Raw genomic sequence first — 24,789 nt, 5'->3', positions numbered from 1 at the left:
CAGTTTCAGGGTACAGAGTTTCTACCTGTGGCACTGTATCAGTACAAGGGTTTGGGCACCAGAGTACTTCAAACTTTGAACTTTCTGGGACTAGGGATGTTTGGTTTTATTGCTCACCATGGAATGCCCACTGAGTAAACATTCAGAAAAGCAGAGGTCTTAGAGCTGTGGGTGTCTGGGCTTTGATTCTGTGGGTGCCATGTACTCGTTATAAAATGAAGTTACTAGTCTTCTTTATGTGTGTGTGTGTGTGTGTGTGTGTGTGTGTGTGTGTGTGTGTGTGTGTGTTTGCACATGCATACATACCCAGGGTGTGTGGAGGCCAGAGGACAACCTCAGATGTTAGTCTCTCTCAGCTGCCTCCTGTTTTTTATAAGACAGGGTCTTTCAGTGGCCTGAAGCTGACTGACATTGAGCACCAGGAAGCCTCCTGTCTCCACCTCTCGAGCACTGTGATTGTGAGTGTGCACCAAACCTGATTGTTTTGCATACGTTCTTGGGATCCTGGATCCTCAGGCTGGTATCCGGAGCTCTTTATGGACCGAGTTACCTCCCAGGCCTTGCTATTACTTTTCTTGTATTCCCAGAAAACTGTAGGAAACTGGTCAGTATGCTTCCTGGTACTTGGTACTGTTCAATGATTGGCTAACTCATTCACATTTGCACCCTAGAAATTCTCAGGGCTCAATGGAATTCTACACCAAGAGTGACCATTAATACTGGTCCTTTAGCTACTGTGCTGGGTAGTTTTATGTCAACTTGTCAGTTAAAGTCATCTGAGAGAAGGGAACCTCAATTGAGAAAATGCTTCCATAAGACCAGACTGAACACAAACCCATAGGGTATTTTCTTAGTTAGTGACTGATGGGGGAGGGCCCAGCCCATGGTGGGTGATGAAAAAGCAGGATGAACAAGCCACGAGGAGCAAGCCAGTAAAAGCACCCCTCCATGGCCTCTGCATCAGCTCCTGCCTCCAGGATCCTGACCCATTTGTAGATCCTGTCCTGACTTCCTTCAGTGATGAACAACAGCATGGAAGTATAAGCCAAATAAACCTTTCCTCCCCAACTCACTTTTGGTCATAGTGTTTCATCACAGCAGGATTCTTAAGGCATTGACAAAACAGAATATGTGAAAAGATGCTCAAAGCTATTACTCACTGGGAAGACTCAGAAAACCACAGTGAGTTAGCACCTCACAGCCATCAGGGCTGAGCCAGTGTAAACACAAGTGCTGGCGAAGACAACGTGTGAGAGCCTTCAACATTACTGGATTGTGCACTTGATGTAGGTATATGCTATAATATCTGAGCTGTATCTACTTTAAAGAAGTCAAGATGGTAGGCTCCATCCAACGTCCAGCCCTCCATCAAAGAGACTGACATGCCACCTAGATATGCACCCCTGAGTCCAAAGGCAGAGGCAGCAGAAATGAGGCATCTCTCAGTACTAACCTGCACCTAGAATGGCAGGAGGTCCTGGTGGCCCAGGGGGTCCTGGTGGTCCAGGAACACCGGGTCTCCCAAAGCCAGGTGGCCCAGGCAGGCCAGGAATTCCTGGGGGTCCCTGAGGCCCCACGACAGCCTCTCCTTTCTGTCCCTGTTGAGGCAAGCACATAGTTATGGAGAAATCACTCCTCTTAGGATGTTTGCAACATCTAGTAATTCCAGGTGGTGTCAGTTCCAGCGAGCATCAGCCCAGGTATGGAGTCCAAAGACACCAGCGAGCCCAGGCATCCAGAGGGCCCTGGAGATCTAATCGGGCCTCCTCACTCCACACAAGGAGGAACCGAGACCTCAAGCCACAGTCAAGTTAGGTCAGAAACCCGGGACAAACCTTGATCTTCTCTCATGGCTGGCCAACCCTCCTCCCACTTATAAAGACCTTCAGTCAAACATCAGAAGAATCAAGAGGCCTCCTAAAGGCATCGCCAGAATCTTCCATTCATCCTCTGAGATAACCCCTCACCGTTGACAGTTCTGGTCACAGAGTGAACTTGCCACAGTCTGCATGGCTGGTGCCTGGGGCTTCACTCACTGCACATAGCCTGGGCATCTCTAGAGGCTGAGTTAACCTTCCAGCTAGCAACGACACAGGACAGCCTGCTCATGCCCAAGTCTGGCCTCTGGCATGCACAACACCAATTTTGACTCTAGACCAACCTACTTATGTTTGGTGGGGAGGGTACAGGAAATGCCACAGGTCCCCAGGGAGTCACTACTCACAACCAGGCCTGGGTATCCTGGTAGGCCTGGAGGCCCTGATACAAAGAGGTTGTTGCTGGACTCTCCTCTGAATGCAGCATCGTCATTCTCCCCCTGGAAGAGAGACCATGCGGTAAGCCTGACCTGAACTCTTTCTCACAGAAACTCAGGAAACTGAGGCACAGGCTGCTATAGGTACAGTAGCATTCAGACGGCCCCAAATTCATGTTTCCTGAGAACTTAGAGGTGAAGTCTATGGGTTATAGGAGCATCCTGTAATTGAGGGAGCAGCCTGTAATTGAGGGAGCAGCCTGTAATTGAGGGAGCAGCTTTGCCATAAAAGCAGGCCCTCTGGCAGATTTGCTCTGTCTGTGTGATTCCTGCATAGCCTCATGACTCTGCAGAATCCCAACCAGTACAGTTGTTAGACTTCCAGAAACGTGTGCCAGGGAAACCGTTATTCTCTCCAAGTCACCCAGGCTGTGGTATTCAGTTACAGCAACGGCAAACAGACCAGGATAAGAGACCAAATGTTCGCTAATGAGTGAGCATTCACCTTCAAGCTGTTGAGAAAATGTCTCAGGTAAGCTGGGTCCACTGGAGGGCCTGCAGAAGAAATGCTTTGTAAGTTCACCAACTTAACTGTAGAGGTTTCAAAGAGTCTCCAAGTTAGAATCCATGGTTTTTGCTTCGTAAAAGCGACACTGCTTTACTAGGGTTGACTCTAGGCTTGGAAGCATCTCCAGACCTAATCAAGGCCTCACCACCCAGGCACTGCAGGAGTTGTGATCAAGCCCCTGATTCTCTTTGTGCCGTATTTTACATATGAATGATGGAACATCATCCCCCACCCCATCCCCAGCCTGTGGTTCTGTGGCTGGAAGCCAGGGTTCTGAGCACACCAGGCAGGACTCACCCTTCAGCCCTTCAGCCCTTCAGCCCTTCAGCCCTAGCCCCTGCTCCTCTACAATGTTCTGCTTTGGATGTGTCAGGTCTGTGATTCTCACTAGACCCCACTGTGCTTGTGGGCAGGATGGCTGTGTAGTTAGCCTGACGCGGCGAGGCCCAGAGCCAGGGCAGGCATACCTGGTGGTCCTTGAGCTCCTTGGTCCCCCTTTTCTCCTTTTGAGCCAGGAAGACCCCAGGACCCTTTCTCTCCTTTAACACCTGTCACCGAACACACACAAGCACTTAAGGAAAAGGAAAAACAGGTTGTGGAAAAATCAACTTTTTGAGATGACCCTTGAGCAAAATCCATCAGGAGGGCCCTAGGAAGCCAGCAGACAGAGACTGGGAGGACCACAATCACTGCTAATGCAGTGTTGTCACAGAGAAGAGGGACGAAGGATTGAGCCCAGCTGGACTGTTATGACCAAGCGAGGCTGGCTTCTCTCTCCCTTGGGACAGTTGTTGAGTACAGACTGAGACCCAATCCCACTCAGGTCTCCAGTTTCACGTCCCCTGGGGCTGTGCAGCCTGGTGTCTTGAAGAGCAGATAAACTTCCCAGGGGTTATGATACAGTGCAGCTAAGGGGGCCGAATCACCCACTCACACCCCCGGTGGGTCACATGCCACCCACTCATGCCTCAGCAATGAGTCTGAGAAATTGGACTTCTATGCCCGCCATTTTTTTCTACTCCTCATAAGAGAAACACATGTGACAGAGGCTAAGGGAGGGAAGGTCTCTCTCCTTCCCCTTAACGGGAGCTACAGGTGGATGTGAGCCCACCCAATTCATGACCCCTAAAAAGTGTAGCAAATAAATCTTTTAGTGTTCTCCAGACTAGAGGTATCATAAGGTTTGTAGGCACAGGCTTGCTCAATGTAGAAGAACCAAGAGCACCAACTCACTAGGAGCAACAGGGAACTACAACCACACAGGCCTCAAGGGTCCCACTGATGCTGGCCTGCCTCTGAGACTAAGGGCATAGGCAGAGGACTGTAGGCTCCCACTGAGGCGGCAGCCACCAGTGATGGAGAAGCTAGTGAGTAGGGCAACCATGGTGTTCCCCTGAGATGCAGTGGTAACTCCCAGACATGTTTATAGAATGCCACCTCTCACCAGGGTAAGCACATCTAAGAAGTTCTGCTCCTGCCCCTCCTCCCAGGAGAGCCTCAAAGGACAGGAAGCAACTGAAGATGTGCAATGGCAAACCCAGCTCCCCTTCCCACCCAAGGCCTACCACCACCACCAAGAGGTAATTTAAACTATAATATACATCATAATACGAATTACAAATAAGCCAAAGGCAGTCATGCCTTTAATCCCAGTTTGTCAAGTGGCAGAAGTGGGTGGATTTCTGTGAGTTTCAAGCCAGCAAGAGCTACATAGAGAGATCTTTCTTCAATTGACAACAAATATGTGAGTGTATGCAGGTGTAATGCCTGTGTATGAAATGTGTGTGAAGACCAGAGACGTCCTTGGCTGTCATTCCTCCATTGTGATCCACCAAACCCAGTTATTATTGTTGTTGTTACTATCATCATCATCATCATCATCATCATCATTATTTTAGATGTGGGTTCTGGGTATTGAACTCAGAGCTTCAGGCCTTGCCTTTTCCAGCTGAGACATCCTTCCTGTCCTATAATTAGTTTTAATGGTTCCTGTCACTTGAACTATTTTAAGGACTGAGGAGGCAGGAAAGGCGTGGGACAGCACCAAGCAGGCATCCATGACTGTCTTCTGAACAGATTAGCAAAGGAAAATGAACAGAGGAAGTGCTTCCCACTACCCGGGATACACACAGGTCCATGAGGAAACCAGACAGAGGTGTGACCCACCACTCAGCTGTCACTGTCTCCCATGCCCGGCCAGCCATTCCTGACCACCTCATCTGTGGCCAGCACTAGACACATGTAAACATCTCCAGGTACTAGATCAGGAATGTCTCTGAGAAACCATGAAGAAAAGAGTGTGTACCGTGGAAAGTGACAAGCTCTGGGTCGCCAGGGTGAGTGGTACCAACCTGGGGAGAGAGAAAGATACAGTCAGACAGGGGAAGCCCTGCCCCAGCTTTTGTCTGGGCAGTCACAGTCCTGGGGACAAATAGCAGAGGATGGAATGGCACAGGGCCAGGCTTCTATTTGGCTTTAGAGCCCCATACTCCCCAGCACCCTCAACCGAAGACTTCTCAGGCCTTCATTTGGGAAACCCATGATGTAGCTGGCCTCAAGCACACAGCATCGAGATTTCTGGCCAAAAATCTCAGCAAAATGCAAGGCTTTCAGACAGTGTTCGTAAGTGCAGCCAATGCTGAGTGTCTTGGCCTCCTTTCTTATCAATTAAGATTGGCTCACATGTGAGGCCAAATGTCCGAGCCAGCTCTGGGCCAGTTCTGAAGCTGGGCCAGTCGTTTGCTTTGCTACTGAGTATAATCAGAGACAGGCATAAGGCACAGGTCTGGCAGCAGTGGCAGTGATAAATAACTGGGCTGTCATTAGATTGGAGGGGCTTTTATGGACTCTTCATTAGATGACAGAGGTCTGGAATCCAAGAAGTTTTGGATAGCACTGGTCAATTGTCTTAGCTTCATTTCTTGTTACTGTGATAGGAGACCCTAGCAAAAGCAACTTACGGGTTTATTTGGTTTACAACTCCAAGTTATAGTCCATCACTGCTATGAAGTCAAGGTATCATTGCAGGGAAACAGCTAGTCCACAGTTAAGAGCAGAGAACGATGGATTAATGTATGCACGTGAGTGCTCAAATCTCTTCTCCACTCTGAAACAGCTTAGAAGCTCTTGCCTAGGGGATGGTGCCACTCATAGTGGGCAGGTTTTCCTGTCTCGGTTTAGGTGATATAGATAATCCCAGGCCAACCTGATCCAGGCAGTCCCTTATAGAGACTCTCTTCTCAGGCAATTCTTGATTGTTCTGTGTTGATAATTAAAGGTAGCCATACCACTCTGCCTCCATCTTTCCCCAGATTATGCTCTGCCTAGATCTGGGATCTTTCTGTGCTTATAGGTGGGGACTGCAAGCTGCCTAGGGGTCATCATGAAAAGATATTGGGAAGAGGAATGGACCTTCTAAAAAAAGCTAAAGATGACCATTACAGAAATCCTGGTTAAGCAAGGTGGTGAGGGTATAAACTGTCACAATTGTAAAGTGCTTGCAAAGTACTAGGTATGTTTCTGTTTGATAATGTCTACTTTGAGGGCCTCATAGGAAGCATCCGTGCCTCCAAATGCCATGGTGTCCTAGTATGCCACAGGAAATGAAAACAAAACAAAACTCCAAACACTTTGAGTCTGGCATTGCCATCAAGTAGCTCTGTAACTGCTTCACCGTCCCTGAGTATAGCAGGTTGTATATCCACAGTATCATTCCCACAACAGTCTAAAGTTTGTGGTGTCCTGTCTCCTACTTGGTGTATTGGGATTGTTTGTGGGTAAAGAGGTGGGGCTCTGTGTTGGGAGGAGGAATCTTCCACACTCATAAACAGTGGGACCTAGGCAGCCTACTGGCCTTGTACGAGGAGAGGCACAGCTTTCTTGGAATGTCTCCAGAGCCTGCACTTGCAGCAGATGCCTCTCTACAGTGATCTGTACACACACGCCCTTGGTGCTGCTGTTGGGCTTGCTTGGAGCTTCAGCACGGGACCCAGGGCATTCCGTGCTCCACCTTCCAGGCTAGTAGGCTTAGATCCTGGGCTGCCTACTTGGACGCCTCAAAGGTCAGATTTGGACACAGGCCTAGGCCAACCCACAGCCAGCCGGCCTGCATCAGTTAGACGCATCAGAGACCAGCAGCATTCCCATTCCCACAGGATATCAATTTAAGCCCACTTCAAAGAATATTTTGAAATGATCGTTTGCAAACTCCAGAAAGCAGAGACCATGTCTGTCTAGGTCATTCCTGTGTCCCCCAGGGGCCTAGCAGAGTCCTTGGCACTGGTGAGAGCTCAGTAAATATTTACTGAAAGAATGAGAGAATGATTACACACAGATCCATGACTCATGCCTGTCCCCGTGTTTCCTCACAGAAATAAATGTCTCTCTATGATACTGGCGAAATCCTACAGACAGTGCTGCCAACTGCCTGGGGGAGGGAGGCCTGGGCGAGGGATCACAGTGCCCGCACCTGCTTCCTGGTGACCAGGAGATCTGAGCTGTGGTCCCAGCTGCCCCATGCTCCGTGACCTTGGGCTAACCAAAGAGCTTCTGTGGGTAGCTGTCTTCCCATGATAAAGGGGAGAGATAATACTTGCCTCTTGGGGTTGTGTGGTGAGCAGTAACCCAATCTACAGGAAGGGTGGAGCGAAGCAGCTACAAATCTTCACCCCAAGTTCCCAGCTCAGAGGCCGTGAGTTGGAATCACTTCTTTTAAGGAAGAGGGAGTCTATTTTTCAGTTTTATGCTCCTCCTTCCCAGGAAGCCAAATGTGGTTTCATTAACAGAGGACTAGCTGTATCAATCATATTGAAATAAGCCAGTGTGCAGGTATTTCATTACTAGGGTCTATTATCTAGAAACTTCTAGATCTTTAAGGGTCTATATGTGGACAGAAGATACTGGAGTAGACATACAGGGATGAAAATTGCCCAAGGCAAGATGGATCCGTTTCTTAGAACTGGCACTGGTACTTAGCTTGTTGCTGAAGACATGCGTGCGAGCTACTTACTGGTGTTTTGCAGTGTGGCCGGGCAGGTATTGGAAAAACAGCCTGTGGGAAGAGAATATGAGGGAGTAAAGCCATCAGGAATCCTCCAGCTGAGGCCAATCTGGTGTCCATTGCAGGGTCCCCAGGAAAGCCTCCCCCAGCCCCATCCTGACTTACGCCTTTGATATTAACCACAGCTCCAGGGGGTCCTGGGGGTCCTGGGGGCCCAGGTAGGCCAGGTGGACCCTGAAGGAAGAAAGGAAAAGCTGCTACTGACGTTAAGGATGTGGGCAGCAGCTATGGCATTGGCCACACACTCTGGGCTGAGAGCCGGGAGGGAGGGGCTTCTGAAGACAGCCCACTTCTCCTGGGTTGCCTGTCCATTTACAGAGCACTCCCACAGCTGGGCCATATTGCAAAGGGTTGGTAAAGCATGAGGAGACAGCAGAACAGCTATGCCATCCTGGTTGACACCCACAAATAATGAGGCCCAGAGAGGAGATACAACCTGCTCAAAGCCACACAGCAGCTTACAGAAAACTGAAATCGGGACCCAGATTCTGGTTCCCAGAGCAATGCGCGCGGTTAAGATCTGCATTCCTGGGCCATGTGCAGGAGCCAGGAAGGGACACAGGATGCTCAGATCCTTTTTTCCTTCCTTATCCTTTCTGTCTGGTGTCTGTGTTGAGGAGACTGACACTCTTCAGCATGGGAATACTGAAGGTGGGACAGGACCCTCCCGAGAGTGAGATGGGGGAGGAGGCCAGGGCCCCCTGTGAGGACCTCTGGAAGTGATGGTGAAAAAACGAAAGCTCCCCTGAGCGTGTATTCTGCAGGCTCCACTCACGATCCTGGTCCCTCTCTAACAGGATCTGGTCTGCACTGCAGCCCAGGGCATGAGGTGCTGAAGTGGCCGTGGTACTCACAGGCAGCGTGACCCCGCGATCTCCTTTGGCACCCTTGAGACCATTCAGTCCTGGGCGACCCTGAGATGCACACAAGACACCTTAGTGAGCTCTTGCTGTGGGCCAGCCTGGCCACCACATGCCCCATCCTTTTAGTCTGGGGAACATCGATACCTACAGGTCGTCCTGGGAGGCCAAATTCTCCTTTGTGTCCTGGTGGTCCTTTGGGTCCCTAGGAGCAAAACAAGCACCGGGCTAGCAAATGCCCTGGACTCAGAGTCCAGGGAATGGGATAGCTGGGCACGCTCTTGTAGGGAGTGACGGAGGAACATTAGTACCCGCCTGCCCGGTTCCTGGTCTCCTGCCTCTCCTTAGCTAGAAGCATTTGCTCAGACCTTCAGATCTCCCAACTTCTCTGAAGGCTGCATACCCAGGATCCAACACCTCAGTCAGAATGAAGGAAATCACAAGAATAGCTTCACACCCCAGGTGCCCACATGCTAAGCTGGCTCAGGTCATACAACCTGCATTGGTCATACATTCCAGGGTCCCCATGCCCTCTATTCTGAATCAGCCCTGCTTGTCCCTGTGCCAGTTTTACCAAAGAACTGGCTGAATGATGAAGTCTCTGCCCCGCTCCCACCCATCTTGAAGCCTGGCCTCAGCATGGTGCCTCAGTCCACCTACAGAGTCCCTGACCCAGGGACCCCACTTCAGTGATGGTTTTCTGGGTCTGCACGCAGACTTCTTGAGTCACTGCCCTGATCCAAGCTCCTGAAGGAATCATCTTGTCTACTGGAACCTGAGGAATGGCAGCTATGATTATGCCCAGGACCTCAAGCCCCTCTGCCCACCACCATTACCATAGACAGCATGCCCTAAAAGATGCATTAAGGCAGGGTCAGCATGAAAAATCTCTAATATATGTATTACTCTTAGGGAAGAGGAAAGCAAAAATAGAGCGAGTTTCCAGGGCATGGGTGGGCCTTTTGGGGGGTGGTTCTCCGAAACATTTCCCATGTGTGCATGTACACTGAGTATCCTGGATCTCATGAAAGTGCAGATCAAGAATGTCTGAGCCGGTATACGGGCCTGGGCCTGCGTTTTGCACTTTTCCTAAGCTCCCAGGTGATATTGGGGATGCTAATCCACAGACCACACTTTGAGTAACAAGCCTTAGCATATTTGTAAAAGAGTCGTAAGCTACGCTGGTCTCTAGGGCCATAGTTAGCCCAGATGGAAGCATTATGCAAATTAAAAGGTGCCCTTATTGCCTGCGTTTGGCAAGCTGTGCACAAGCTGGCCTTCAGTGGGATGCCCGCCATAGCCATCTGGAGCCTCCTGCTGGCCCCGCCACTAACTGTTTGCATTTCCCATAGAACTGGAGGTTACTGAGTGGTTAACCAGTTGGGAATAAGACTCTCCCATCTGCCTTCACTCTCAACCCATGTACTCTATATTCGGTCTTTTCTGCCTGACTTCAGGGACCCAAAAGCCTCAGGAGGTTTTATGAAGGATATGCTTGGAACACATAGGTGTTCACTCAAGTGCAAACCTTTCTTCCTAGGCCCGATGTCCAGCTTCAGTCAAACGGATGCCCTGTCGACTCTAACAGTTCATCATGCTTCGATCAATAGACAGACAGACAGACAGACAGATAGATAGACAGACATAGATACATACATACATACATACATACATACATATATACATACCTAGATAGATACATAGATATAGATAGATACATAGATACATAGATAGATAGATATGTAGATATAGATAGATAGATAGATAGATAGATAGATAGATAGATAGACAGATAGATAGATAGACAGACAGACAGACAGACAGATAGATAGATGGACAGACAGACAGATAGACAGACAGATGGTAGCTTATCTTTTGGAGGTTGTGAGGAGGGGTGGAGGTAGGTGAGGGAGCCCCATCAGACACAGGGCATGCCAGGTTGGCCTCAAGTCTCCCACTTTCTTACACATTACTTGTCTTCTTTGAACTCCTGTTTCCCTGTCTATAGACTTGGGGGTGGTGGTGGTCATGTGATCACACACTGCTATGGTCAACCAGTGGGGGGTTGTTCATTGTTGTTTAGATTTGTTTATTACTATATGTAATAGTGTTTTGCCTGCATGTATGTATGTGTACTATGTCCATGCCTGGGTCCCATTGAAGCTAGAAGAGGGTGCCAGGTCCCCTGGAACTGGAGTTATACATAGCTAATTCACCATGTAGGTACTGGGAACTGAACCTGGGTCCTCTGCAAAAACAGCAGGTGCTCTTAACCACTGAGCCATCTCTCTTCCCTCCATCCCTGCTTTATTTGTTTTTGAGAGACTTATGTAGGCCTGGCAACCACTAAGAAGTCTATGTCCCTATAGTTCGCCTCTTACAAACACAGACACATGCTCTGCCACCTGTTACTGCATTACCTTTTATATTTTCAATCTAATTCAGCCAAAGCACGGTCAAGGTTTGAACGCATGTTCCAACCCAGCGGAGAGACACCCAGCTTACCATGGGTCCAGGTGCTCCATGAACTCCAGGTTCACCCTAAAACAGGAGACAGGCACTTGTCACTCAGAAAACACTGCTTAACATGCAGCCAAAGATGTCGAGCCAAAGGACGTGTACGCCCTCAGGGTGTGCTGACAGAATTACCTTTCTCCCCTTCACCATTTCCAGAGGGATGTCCCCAGTCAAGATGGCGCCAGGCTCTCCCTTCTCGCCCTGCAAAGCAGAGAATCTTTTAAGGTCCAGCCTCCTCCTGCCACCGCCTCTGAGAGGTCATGTTTTAGAGCTCCCCATCCTGCTGCCATGGCTTCTCACCTTCAGACCACCCCTCCAGCACTGCTACGCCAGCAAAGCCTTCTGGCTAAAGGATTGCAAAAGCCTCTTGCATGACGGAATGCTTTCTGAGGTCTTTCTTCCACATGCTGTCTGAGTTAACTGTTCAAGTGCACCCCAGGGTCTCTAATCGAGGACAGATCCAGACCCTCATTCTCAGACCCCAGCATCCTGCCTAGTATCCTGCCCCAGCATCCTTCATGTCATAGGATGTCCTTCCAGGGCATCCTGGACATCTAGCTCCTTACAAATCTGATAGTTTGCTTTCCTAATGACTTGAGATTTGTCCTCACCAAGAATCCTTATTGTTGTTTAAACAGCTGAAACTGGGCGAGACCACACTATACACATGGCGCCTCTCTCAACACAAGAGCCACCTGTCTTGATGTGCAGCTATCCTTCATTCTCCAGACCTCTTTCCAACAGCTTATTGGTTAAGCAGAGCTACCCTAGATGCTGGGAAGGAGATGATGGGAGACAAGGACGCAGGATACTGTTCTTCAATCCTGCCCTCAATAGGCTCACTGACTATCCCCAGAGTTTGGAAAAAGACATGCATGCAGAAAAGAAGGCCATGTGGAGAAACTAGCATCCTTCTAGGCCTCTGCACTAGCCCTGGGCAACTGGGCTGGCAATACAGCAACCTTTCCACAGTCGGAACTGGGGCACCAAAGTGAGAAGGGAAGCCTCTCTCTCCATCCCCACAGCCCGCAGCTGACATGTGGGTCTTACCACTCCGTTGGTGAGGAAAGGCAGTCTTGAGCAGCAGAACGAGGCAAGCACAAGAGCATTAGAGGCAGAGCGGCAGGAAGTGCAGTTGCTGTAAGAGCTGGAGCAGAGCTGCCTGGTGTCTGTCCCAGACATTAAAGTGACAGAGAATTAGCAGCAGGAGTAGCCTCTGGGGATCTAGAGTCTTAGGTCTACATACTTTGCCACATAGAAAAAGGAACATGGGTAGCAAGAACTGCCAGAGTCAACCCAATCCCACACCATCTCTGCAAGCCCACCATAGGGACCCGGGCATCACCACTCTCGCATGCTTCCAAACTTTGCCCAACACACTTCCTAGTGTTGAAGACCAAGTCTCTGGGGCCTCTTTCCTTATCCCACAGGCAATGTGGCACATGAGAAAGAAAGCCCAGAGAAATTTCCAACCCTCACTCCTCTCAAAGATGTTCCTTCTGGACTCCCCAGGGAGGTACAGCCCACCCATGTGCAGCCTCTGAAATGGGGGAGGGGGCACCCTGACCATCTGTGCTGCTTTCCTGCCTTTGCCCTTCTATACTTGGTATGAGGAGCTGCCAAGATCCTTAGGGGATCAAAAGATGAGAGAAAGGCAGCACACGGTCGGAGAAGGGAATGCGGGAGTATAAGCCAGAGTCTTCGCTGCATACTTACGGATGCTCCCAACCCCTCAGCTATGAAAAACTACCCCAAAGTTGATTGTAAGAGGCTGTGTAAGGGTACAAAGAGTGGCTCTGAACCCCGAGCTTCTCTAGAAGTCCCTTGCATGACATTTGCTCTAACTATACAATGTCCCAACTTACAATCACCAAATACTAGAGTTCATTTCATTCACCGATTTTACATTCTTCCAGTCAGCAAGTGTCATTTGTGGCCCAGACTCTGTACTAATCCCAGAGTTCCAGAAAAGTCTGATGCCAGGGAGCACATATGATAACCAGGAGACAGGATGGCTCAACCCGTGAGAGCAGCATTCTAGGGGGCAATGAGCCATACTCCCATCAAATGAGGGAAAGGCAGAATCAAGAACCCCCTTCTGTGTGAGATCAGAGAAGCTAGAGGGTGCCTGCGAAAAGGCACAGCATTTCTTCAGGAGGATACAAAAACATTCCATGGGCTGGAGAGACGGCTCAAAGGTTAAGAGCACCAGGCTGCTCTTCCAGAGGACTGGAGTTCAAGTCCCAGCACCCACATGGCCCCTAACAACCTTCTTTATCTTCAGTTTCAAGGGATTTGGTACCCTCTTCTGGCCTCAGCAATCACTGCATGCATGTGCTATACAGAGTTACAAGCAGGCAGAACACTCATACATATAAAAAAATAAGATAATAAATTTTAATTAAAGAAAGCATCCTGGTATTGGAGAGTAGTGATGATTGGAAATCTTTTAAATGTCACCAAATTGCACTGTCGGAATTGTGTTCTCCAGAGGAAACAGTTGGCCAGATGGGAACAGTCAGCAAATTCCAGGCACATCCCCACCTGGGCCCTACCTGTTCTCCTTTTAGCCCTGGGAATCCGGGCACACCGGTGTCACCTTTTGGTCCTCTGGGGCCCTGCAAAGAATCATTGGAGGGCACTGTGTTATGGTTAAAACTTCTTCCCCCAAACAGAAAAACACCTCTGTCTGTGTCTCTGTCTCTCTCTGTCTTGTCTGTCTCTGTGTCTCTGTGTTTTTGTCTCTGTCTCTCCCCCGAGCCTCTCTCAGAACAAGCTCTTATCAAGCAGGCAAAGGGCATGATTAGGTCTGATCTTTTCCTAACTGTAAGAGGCAGGAAACTGTGGGCAGAAGGCAAACCTGGGCATTGGAGGCCTGGAGAGCTTGCATTGCTGTGGAGAAGGATGCCCCAGTGGAGCATCTCAGGGAGCTGGGCAGGGAACACTCCCAGTAAGACTGGCCCCCTCAGAGCACACAGTCATTCTCACAGAGGAAGGCATGCTGGGATGCTCCAGAATGTGCCCTCAGTCTTGAAGCAGCCATCTTAGGAGCTGCAGCTAAGAGGTTGGACCTCTCTTCCTTCCCAGGCCCCTTGGTGGGGGTGGGGATGGGGTTCAGTCAACTATCCTTTCCTCGGATGGGTATTTCTTCTGTCCTTTCCTTTTGGATGCTGGCCAGTGTGTAAAGATGCTTTTAAAGTCCCTCCCTGACCAAAGATCTGGCTTCCTTGCTTTTTCTCAAGTCCCCGGCCCAGCTGGGTGGTCTCCTGCCACAAGATGGCTGGTCTCCTGCTTCATCCTCTCCCTTCTCCTCCTCCAGGCATCTGTGAGATTTACAGCTCGCCTACCCTGGGTTTTCCTTCTAAGTGTCCTTGTGCAACATACTTGAGTATGTTCTTAAGTCTTTTATTAATGACAGTGGGAACCCCAGAAGGAGACCCTGATTCCCGTGGTGGTATGGGATAGATCTGCTACTGGAACTCCCCAAGACTCCCAGTAACACCTTTTTCCTGCCTTTTAATTCTTTGGTAGAGAAATTGAGCCTGTCCCTGCTCCCCTAGACAGCATAGCTTCTTTGAATGCAGCTTTTCTCCAGGCAGGCAGACCTGGACCTGATTTTACCTGGTCCCCCAGGGCTGACTCACCCACAGCTGCTCTGGATATCCTCTACCGCTGGCCTAACATCCACCCCACAAGATGGCATCCAGCATCCTAGCCTGCATTGATCTTGACCGTGACTCACACTTCAGCTCCTGCACGTGGAGGTCAGCATGTCCCTTTGACCTTCTTGCAGCAGACCTGTTGCCCCTACACTAAAGCTTGTACCCCCAACCCCTTGCTGGGCTGCCCCAGTACCCTCTGCAGAGCCACAGCCTACACTTCAGCCAGAGTCCATGATCCTCAACTCCAGCAGACACAGAGCATTTGTGACAATGACTTGCCCACTCGTGGTGTCCACTGCCCCAAGACATTTTATTGCTTTATTGCTAATTAGCAAGACAGGCGAAAGGGTACACTATTCACCAGAGCAGCGTCCTGAAAATGTTTGAGTGTTATTGTTCAGCAGTGAACTTTTTGTTCATCTTTCTTTTTCAAATAATTTTAAGTAAAGGACAACTAGGCCAAATCTGTCAGATAAAGACTCACATCTGGGGTGTGCAGCTCCCCTTCAGAGCATACAATCATTCTCACAGAGGAAAGAGCGTTGTTGGAATGTTCCAGAATGTGCCCTCAGACTTGAAGCAGCCACCTGTGGGGCGGGGCTACAGCTGAGGTCGGACCTCTTTTCCTCCTAACTGCAAGGCTGTTTCCTGCTTGCCTCTCATCTGTTCTAATGTCTAGTGGATATGATATTTTTAAACCCTCTTCATAGTTTATGTTCATTTAGAAATGTAAAAGAGCTTCATTGTGTTAAAAGTTCTGAAAAGTATGAAAAGATAAGAGGAGACCATCTACAGTTCAGCCATCAGGAGAGCACTCCTGCAGGGTTTTTATCTGTTTCCTTCACTTGTCCTGGACATGGCGCCTCAGGCCTTTCCAAGTTGCAGAGTTTCTAAGAAGTGGTACAGCTCTCTCCCTGGGACCACTCTTGACCTTCTGCATAGCCACAAACTCCAGACAAAACCAATTGCTTCTAATGCAAAACCATGCCCTCCTATACAGGCACACACAGGCTGTTAATTAGCAGCCTCCGTCCTGAGGCTCTCCTCTGTCCTCATGTGCCAGCGACTTCCTATGTTTTAAGGGACTTTATCTTCACAGACTGTCACTTAATATGCAAGGGTCACCCAGCTACTGCCCAGGGCTGGATGGTCCAGGGCTTGAGACATAAGACCCAGCCCTCTGTAGCTATCATAAAAGTAGATACACACAGGAGAACCTGTCACTTACAGCAGAAAGAATTGCTACAAGATGGTAAAAATAAACCTTATGGGTCTCAAATGAGAGGACATATTTGCAGAGAGTATGAAAAATATGAATGTGTTGAGTTGGAGCTAAGGCTTGGTCGTGAGGGATGGGGGGAACAGCATCTCACAGTGTAAACAGAACAACAAACAGAGCCTCTGACACAGTGGAAGCTGGCCACTGCCGCACTTACTGGAAATCCGGGCAGCCCTGGCACGCCATCTGGCCCCTGCAACACACCAAAGACAAAGAGGTTTCAGAGTCAGGAGTACTGTGCCTCATGGGCCACCATCCCTCGAGAGGGCAAAGGCCCGAGAGCCTGTTTAATCCAGCAGGGATTGCATGGGAACCTGAGAAAGTCACTGACCCCCTCAGGGACCGTGGGACCTGTCACGGATCCAAACCCATTTCCACCCAATGTGGATCACTGTCCCACTTTGTAGAAAGTTATGCTGAGGAAAGTGCCACCCCGAATCATACAGCTAGTTAACGAGAGGCAGGATCTGCCCTCAAGCATCCGGAGTCACATGCCCCTCCCCAGGCCTGCTCCTGTTCTCCACTGGAGAGTCCTCTGACTGATGACTCAGTGTGAAGTCCCCAGGGGCAGGGATGGACAGCACAGCACCGGAACCTGGGGAAGTCAGCTCTGAAGATGGGCTTGAGGATAGGCTGGGAGGCCGGGTGCGTGTGTGTGTGTGTGTGTGTGTGTGTGTGTGTGTGTGTGTGTGTGCCTGCCGGGAGCTAGACTTTTAGGAAAGGGATGGGGATCTTTAAAGGGTCTGGCAAACAGTGTGTACTTCACACTGGGTCACACCTGCCATTCCTGCCAAGACTAGGTTGCTGATGCTATTAAAGGGACAAGAGTTTGACAGGACAGACAGACAGACAGACATAGACACGCACACACACACACACACACACACACACACACGAACTACATAGAGGGGTCAGCAAGGTGGCTCAGGAAATAAACGTATCTGCTGCCAAATTTGATGATCTGAGTTCAATCCCTGTTTTCACCATAGTGAACCAACTCTATCAATGTGTCCTCTGACCTCCATATGCGCTCTGTGGCACACACATCCCTATTTCATCACATGTCCTTCAAAACACACACACACACACACACACACACACACACACGTTAATAAATTACATTTTAAAAACAACTAGTTAGAAACAAGTTTCTTAACCCAGTGGCTATGGGGCAGGGGCATGAATGTAATATGTGAGTCCTCTTAGGAGGAAGTTGCTACAGAGTAAGTAGAAGTTGATCCAGCTGCAGGGATGAGGAGGACCTGGATTCACCCTCTGGGAAGACACTGATGGGGAAGAAATATGGAAGGTGAGGCCTGGAAACCGGGTACCAGGGGCCCAGGGCCCAGCACCTCAGAGATGCTGCTGCTGCTCTTTAGGCTCTCTCTCTCTCTCTCTCTCTCTCTCTCTCTCTCTCTCTCTCTCTCTGTTATCCACCCACTAGCACCCTAAACTTCTCTCTGGCAGTTCTAGAGAGAACAGAGACCCCTGTGAGTGGATTTTTGGGGTCTTTATTACTCATTTCAGTAGCAATCAATAGATGGGAACCCCCATGGGACACAGCACAGCAGAAGTCACAGTAAAATGAGCCTCACGGATGCTGCTCCACAGAAGAAAGCTAGGGTAGGGGCATCATCCAGATAGCTGCAGAAATCTTGAGGTATATTCCTCAAGATCCTTCCCTGCCTCCACACAACATGGACGGCTGACCTCTCTGGGTGCTGCAGGGCAGGCTGCCCCAACGGATATCTGCTATACACAGCTATGGGCGTGCATCTCTGGCTCCAGACTGACTTGCCAAGTACCACAGTATGCTAAGCACTTTCACCTTCCCTACCTCATATAAATTGTCCCAACATCTGGAAAGAGAACCAGGGACTCTGAGTGGTCATCAGAGATGAGAGTGGACCCCCAAGGCTCCTATGGCCAACATTTCTCCTCCCTGGTCCCCATCAGATGCCATGGGGACCCCTTCTTTTGAGACCTTGTCAAGACATTGAGCTCCCCCACATGTTGATTTATTAATCTCTAAAATGGTGTGAGAAAGGGTGGAGTGGGTGTCAATCCTCCAGTGTCCCGTTAGCAGCATCCTGTTCTAAGCAATGAGACTGAACAGATACAGGTGGACCCACACCCTGCTCAGGAGGCGGTGGTTCCAGGTGCTCCCGATCTTACACAGATTTCTGGTGCACAGGACTGACCACATCTGCTCCCTGAACACAACTCTGCACCACAGATTTAGTATTGTATAAACTCAAAGATGTAGGTTTCCTTCTTTCCGACTTTGATAGACTCTGGCTCTGTACCTCCGGGAGCTAAAACCTAACAGTTTCCAGGGGGCTTCTGGGTAGAAACCTCACTCAAGGGCAGATGCAGATACAAACCGGAGGCCCCATGAGCTCAGGAATGTCTGAGAAATTCATGGCTCCGTTGGTGATGTTGATCAAAGACTGAAAGAGAAAAAAATTCCACAGTGAGGACAAAGAAAGATAAGTGCTCCTCCTGGCTCCTGGCAAAGAGACCTTAGTTGAAGGCACCCAGAGTGGAGTACATTGATCACACCCCAAAGTCACTGCCAAACACACCCAGCCCTCCCACTCCCCATCAAACGGCCCCAGCCTGCCTGTCACTTTTCCTTTTAAATTAACTTTAAAATTACCCAGTAGATGAATTCCTTCTCTCTCTTGAAGTTATAAGCATATGTATACATACATACATGCATACATTCATACATACATGCGTGTGCCCATATTAAGCGCGCGCGCGCGCGCGTGTGTGTGTGTGTGTAATATAACTCACGTATGCCTTTGCTTTAGATAATGGCATTAGGCCCTGTTACCCCCCACCCCACCCCACCCCCACCCCCACCCCCTGCAGCTCCTTCTCCCCTACACAATCATCTTGTGTAGAGCTTTCCATGTGCGATTCTGGAAGACATCTATTTTTAGTTTGAACAGACTGTCAGGGAGCCCTCCAAAGGGGCCATGCAATTTACACTTCCCCTACACGCACTCAGATTGTCTATTTCCCTCCCCACAGGCTTGGCACTTTCAAATCATACTCTTTCTCCTCTCAACTCTGGCCACTCTTTTCCCGGGTCTTTGGGACTACTTCTTTTGACACGAGTGTCTGCATCAGAGTGGTGATGGTAGACGCAGAGATTTAAATGGCACTCAGGTGGGATCAGGCAGAAGGTAAGGGGCACATGGGAGGACAAGAATTTGCTTCCTCATAGGGACTGATAGTGGCATGGAAACCACACACTTCTGCCTCCCTGGGAATGGGGGGGTCAGAGTGGGGGAGGCTTGGTTTGCTCATCCATGAGGTGAGCTTTCCAAGTGAAATTTTGGAATCTGTCTACTAATAGCTTTTCTTTTTAACAAAGAGCCATCCAATGATCTCTTCTGAAGACACCTCCCAACAAGAACTGGCCCTCGGGGGTATAACCTTAGCTCCTCTTTGTTTCTTTAACCCCACTCTGGAAGATGGGGGATGCTTCCGGATGGAAGTTCAGAGCATGCTCAGAACTGGTCCTTCTCGTTCTTGTCTGAGCTGACGCTGGAATCAGTGACTCTGGAATTAGTGGCTCTCCCACAGGGCTAAGGCCATCAGTACTCTCTCTGCCAGCAGTGAAGGTGATGTCCGGCCTGAGTCTCCCGCTTTGACTTGCCCTCTTAACTAGCTCAGAGCCTTTCTGGAGCATTTACTTGGGGCTTCCTCAAGACTCCAGAACTTTCTAGGTGGTTGTCTGACTCCTGACCTTGCCCAGCAGAAGAGCAGACTTAGATGGTTGTGTGTAGGAGTGTGGTGGTGTGGAGGAGGTATGAACAGACAGGCGAGCGTGCTGGCAGGTGCAGACCCTGTGTAGCCACCAGTCTCAAAGTCCTGACGGGACAGGTTGCCTGCTACCCCCTTAGCAAAGCAGAAAGCATGTGGCAACACTTCAACCTGGGCGATACTCACACTAGACAGGACCTCGACACGCCCAGGAGGCCCCCTGGGCCCTGGTGGCCCCATAGTGCTGATTCCATCTGCTCCCCGTTCACCCTAGTTACAGCACAGGGAAGGAAGATAAGAACAAAGCTCACAGTTGGTGGATAATGCTTCTAGAAAGACCCTGCCCCCAATGGGTTAACTCACCTTGGCTCCTTGTTCTCCTTTTTCTCCTTTGGGACCCTGACAAAAATAAGCAAACAGATGAAGAGACATTCTTTGGCTTTCTCCTGTTTGCTGACACACCCTATCTTCTTGCATCTCTCTCTAAGCTCTCCAATGGATGCCTTCCTGGGTGATAGGTCCAGCTTGGAAGAGAAGTCTCCACACACAGCAAACCACAGAGGTCCTCTCCCAGCATGGAAGTGCCCTCCTGACCCCACCCTTAGATCCTGTGTGTGCGAGAAGCTGCCTTGTGTTTTAGAAGTCACTCGCTGGGCACTTGGCTCTGGGCTCCAGATGATCCAATGATAATACCCAGGGGCGTGTCTTCATGCAGGTGTACCACTGGGGATGAGCGAATGGGCAGGGCGGGCACCTGCTGGGAGCTTAACGTGGTGACAGGAGCCATGAAACAGAGGTCATGAGGAACTGGCTATCATGGGTCGAAGATGACTATCAAGTTTTCTCACTGCAGTGAGTACCTTACAGGCAGCACAGCCCGGGGCCTGAGGCTTAGTGAGTGTGGATCATCACAGCAGGCCCCACAGCCTCTGCCCCCAGGGGTAACAGCAGGGCAGCCCTCATAAAAGAGTTCATAAAAGTCCACCTACACTGGGAGAGGAGGGTCCGGAGATTCCTGGTTTGCTCAGCAGTTGCATGTCCCCAGAGCCTTCGATCTGGGGGAGGAAGAAGCGAGGATTTCAGAGTTCACTGCCAAGCTTGAGGCAGGCAGGATGCTGGGAGCAAGGAGCTCACAGGATACTCAACAAAACCTCTACCCAGGGGTCGGTACCCAGTGTGCAGTGGCTTCCAATGCTCTTTACCCTCCATCACTCTTCAGTTACAGAAAGAAAAAAAGTACCTCAAATCCAAGTTCTGTTGTACATCCAGGGCCTGGAGGCCCAGGCGGTCCAGGAGGCCCTGGTGGTCCCATGACCCCGGGAGTGCCAACTTCTCCATTCTTCCCTGGGGGGCCTGGTAAGCCTCGGTTGCCCTGTAAGGAGAAGACAGGATAGTTACCAGCTGCAATACCCACCCCACCCCGGCAGAAGCAGTGTGAGCACCTGAGTCAGAAAATGACTCCTTGATGCTAATTAAGTTTAGAAATCCGCTGATGGGCGCTGCTTGATGGCACAGAACAGCTGTCTCACTAATTGGCATTTCCCCCGGCTCACGTGCTCACTAGAGGCTTGACGAAGGAGGAACGTGGCCGGGTTGGCTCTCCACCATCCCCAGCTGGCCTATCTTCCCCGAGCCTCCGCTCTGGAGAGTGCTTCCTTTGGCTCTGTGATATTTATGGGTTCACTCTTCTGGCCCAGGGGTACACCAGAGAGGGAAGTAGAGGGGAGAAGAGCTGGTCTCAGTTACCTTCTCGCCAGCCGAACCGTTAGGGCCTCTTGCTCCCTGAAACACACATAACACAGGGGCCAGTTAGGACGCATTGCAATAGGCTCACTCAAAGAGAAAATGCAGAATTACCGACGACTGAATAACAGGCTATGACAACAGGCTTGTTCCGTCTGGGTTTGGCTGGTGCCTCCAGGCTGAGCACATTACCATGGGAATCAGTCCAACTGAACAAGTCAGGGACAAACCTTGAGAAGCCCATTCCTCAATAATTAACCAAGCCCTCCTCCTTGAGTTTAAACTAAGGCAGTTGGCAAGAAGCTGGAGAAATCAAAGTAGACTCTTGGAGACTCCCACCAAGGCAACTGCTCTCTACCTCGCCTTCTGCCATGGCAGAGGTAAGGGGTGCTTACAACTTTATACAAGGCAGGGGTAGGGGTTAATTTTGATTATCAACTTTGTTGGGATGAGAAGCACCTTGAGGATTTGTAAAGCACACTTCTGGGTATGTTTCTGAGGGACTCTCGAAAGAGCATCAAATAAGGGGGAATACCTGCCTCAAATGTGGGTAGCACCATCCCATAGGCTGGGGGTCCATGGGTCAAGTTAGAAGAAACAGGAAGCCAGCCAGCACTGCATCTACACCACCACCTTGCTCTCGACTGCCAAGAGAGCTGGCAGCTTTGTTGTGCCATGTCACCTTGCTGCCCTGATTCTATCTCAACCATGACCCAGACCAATCAATGGAGCTAGACAGCTGGACCTGAACCCCTGAGACTGTGAGCCTAGCAAAGGCTGATCTCCTGCAGGAGACAGCCCAGCTATCATGTGGCCACACAGAAAGCCATTACACGAACTATGACGTGCCAACCACGAAAGACTGTATTTCTCCTGTCCCTTTCCTGGGCTAGATCCCATGCATGGCAATGGCCTCCATCACCCACAGGATAAGTGGTGAGTCTGTAATATCGATCCTCGGGTAAGACAGAAATCCCCTGGCCCGAAATGCCAAAGTGAAACAGACAGGAAGCTAAGAAGGCCTCAGCCACAGAGAGGGACCACAGAGACTGAAATGTCCTGGGTGGTGGTAGAGAAAGCAAGAGTGTCTGTAGGGTGGGAGGGGAGAAGGGGCGGGGGTAACCCTGAAGGAAGCAGGAAGTAGGGATGCCCCGGATCCTCTAACAGGGAAACAGGCTGAGTTTCTACTTCAGGACAACCGTCAACCCTCACCAGTTCCCCTTACCTTTTGGCATACCCCTGCCAAGCAGCACCTGGGGGTGCCTTAATACCACAAGAACAGTAAGAGTTAGGTTCAGGAGCAAAGGGAGGGCAGGGCTCTGGAAGCCGGGAAGATCCAAGGGCACCCAAAATGAGATCACTTTCTGAGGCTCCCTGTGTGGTGGACATTCTGGTCTTCCCATCCCCACTGAGAAATGTACATGCCTCAGACGTAGCCACTGCCTGCTTCCTTAATGGTCTAATGCCAACAGAGGCCTAGACACTAACTGGGATGCTAATTTTGTAAGTAAACATACAGAAACATCCAGGATCAGAGGAAAAACAACAAACACTAGGAAAGAGACAAAGTCAGCAACAGCACAAAGAACACAACACAACAAGAACACTACGAGCTCTGTTGCTTTCAGGGAGAAAGGGGAAGACACTACAGAATCACAAAACAAGAACAAACTGTGATGACATGAGAGCAGTGGGGGCCACAGACATAAAAACTCATGATGGCTGAAGCAGAAAAACTCTATGGGACTAAGAGAAATGACATTCCTTGTAGAGAAATACAGCAGAGAAGACCAAAGACCAGGATACAGAACTGCTCTGAAAAATAGCACAAAATAATAAAAGACAAAGGAAGAATGACCAGATAGAGATCAGAGGATAATCGGGAATTCCAATTACTGATCAAATAGAATAAAGGATAAAGAGATCAGAGCAAGCCGCATGAACACTAACTGGACATCCCTGCACCTGACCTTAGCAGAAGACTGAGGTCTACGCTGAACATTTCTGGAAAAACAAAACGCAGAAGCTTCACTACCCAGAGGTCTCCAGATTAAACACCACTCCACCCTGAGGCTCTTTAGCACCAAAGTAGGAGAATATGTGTTTCAAAGAATCCTCATCCACCACAATGCACCAAGGGATTTCAATATGCCAAGCAAAAGAAAGTGACTCCTAAAATTGCCAAGGGAAAAGTCGATGGCTTTAGGTAGGCTGGGACTGGGAGCGAGATCTGAGCTCATAGTTGATAACAGGATACTTACCTTCAAATCCCAGGGGCAAATGGTTTCAAATTTAAAATTGCATACACAGCCAGATAAGCCAGAATTAAATTATATGTGGTCTGGAATTCACTATCTAGATGAACCAGGCTGGCCCCAAACATATAGAGATCACTCCCACCCCCCTCTGCTTCCTGAATGCTAGCATCTCCACACTAGGCTAACAGAAGATATTGAACAGCCAAAATCTATAAAGTTTGCTGTGCATAGACCCGCTCTGAAAACACTATAGGATATATATTGTCCTTCAAGAATATTTGAGGAGGAAGCATGGACCCAGAAAGCGTTGAAAGGTATGTCCACCTTGGCTACTTTTATAACTACAAATTCACTCAAAAACTGCCTAAGGCAGAGTTTCTCTGGCCTCCCATCCAAGCCCAACACACTTCCTTGTCCCATGGCTCTGCCAAGACACGGGGAAGAAGCCAGGAACTGAATACTTTTTCAGGTTCCTTGCAGCTGGTTTTGGGACTGTTTACTGGGGATGGGCCTACTTGAAGTTCTTCAGGTAAAGGGCAAAGGTGAGAGCTCCCTGTGGTGAGAGCTCCCTGTGGGTGTGGGCTATCCAGCAGTGCTGAGGGAAGACGGGTGCCTGGCATGTGAGAGGCATGTGAGAGGCATAGAGAAAAAGCCCCACATCGCAGTAACAGCTCCTTGGTTGGGAGACCCTGCTCTCTCGGTCCTTGGACGGCTGATGTGAGCAGGAAAAGGGTTGAGCCTGTCGGAGGAGGCCCCAGACTCCCAGGGCAGGGAGAGCATGCTGGCGTGTACCAAACTGTCACAGTCAGAAC

The 24,789-nt window shown here is 49.8% G+C and overlaps 1 protein-coding gene across 2 annotated transcripts in view; it reads right to left on the bottom strand.

Annotated features, from left to right (window-relative positions):
- The window catches only part of Col15a1 (collagen type XV alpha 1 chain), a 102,847-nt gene that overhangs the window by 11,220 nt on the left and 66,838 nt on the right, over window positions 1–24,789 (bottom strand). For both annotated transcript variants that reach the window (XM_052176461.1, XM_052176462.1), the window contains 19 exons: window positions 21,723–21,758; window positions 21,217–21,348; window positions 20,966–21,031; window positions 20,340–20,375; window positions 20,163–20,246; window positions 18,584–18,649; window positions 16,357–16,392; window positions 13,814–13,876; window positions 11,391–11,459; window positions 11,247–11,282; window positions 8,893–8,946; window positions 8,736–8,795; window positions 7,987–8,055; window positions 7,831–7,872; window positions 5,128–5,173; window positions 3,290–3,370; window positions 2,760–2,809; window positions 2,225–2,317; window positions 1,454–1,598 (listed from right to left, as the gene is read on the bottom strand). In XM_052176461.1, the coding sequence (XP_052032421.1) occupies window positions 1,454–1,598; window positions 2,225–2,317; window positions 2,760–2,809; window positions 3,290–3,370; window positions 5,128–5,173; window positions 7,831–7,872; window positions 7,987–8,055; window positions 8,736–8,795; window positions 8,893–8,946; window positions 11,247–11,282; window positions 11,391–11,459; window positions 13,814–13,876; window positions 16,357–16,392; window positions 18,584–18,649; window positions 20,163–20,246; window positions 20,340–20,375; window positions 20,966–21,031; window positions 21,217–21,348; window positions 21,723–21,758 (1,264 nt within the window). The remainder of the gene's footprint in view (window positions 1–1,453; window positions 1,599–2,224; window positions 2,318–2,759; window positions 2,810–3,289; window positions 3,371–5,127; window positions 5,174–7,830; window positions 7,873–7,986; window positions 8,056–8,735; window positions 8,796–8,892; window positions 8,947–11,246; window positions 11,283–11,390; window positions 11,460–13,813; window positions 13,877–16,356; window positions 16,393–18,583; window positions 18,650–20,162; window positions 20,247–20,339; window positions 20,376–20,965; window positions 21,032–21,216; window positions 21,349–21,722; window positions 21,759–24,789) is intronic.

The sequence above is a fragment of the Apodemus sylvaticus genome, chromosome 3 (assembly GCF_947179515.1).
Source record: "Apodemus sylvaticus chromosome 3, mApoSyl1.1, whole genome shotgun sequence".
Lineage (NCBI taxonomy): Eukaryota > Metazoa > Chordata > Mammalia > Rodentia > Muridae > Apodemus > Apodemus sylvaticus.
This window is presented reverse-complemented; position numbering and strand designations above follow the sequence as displayed.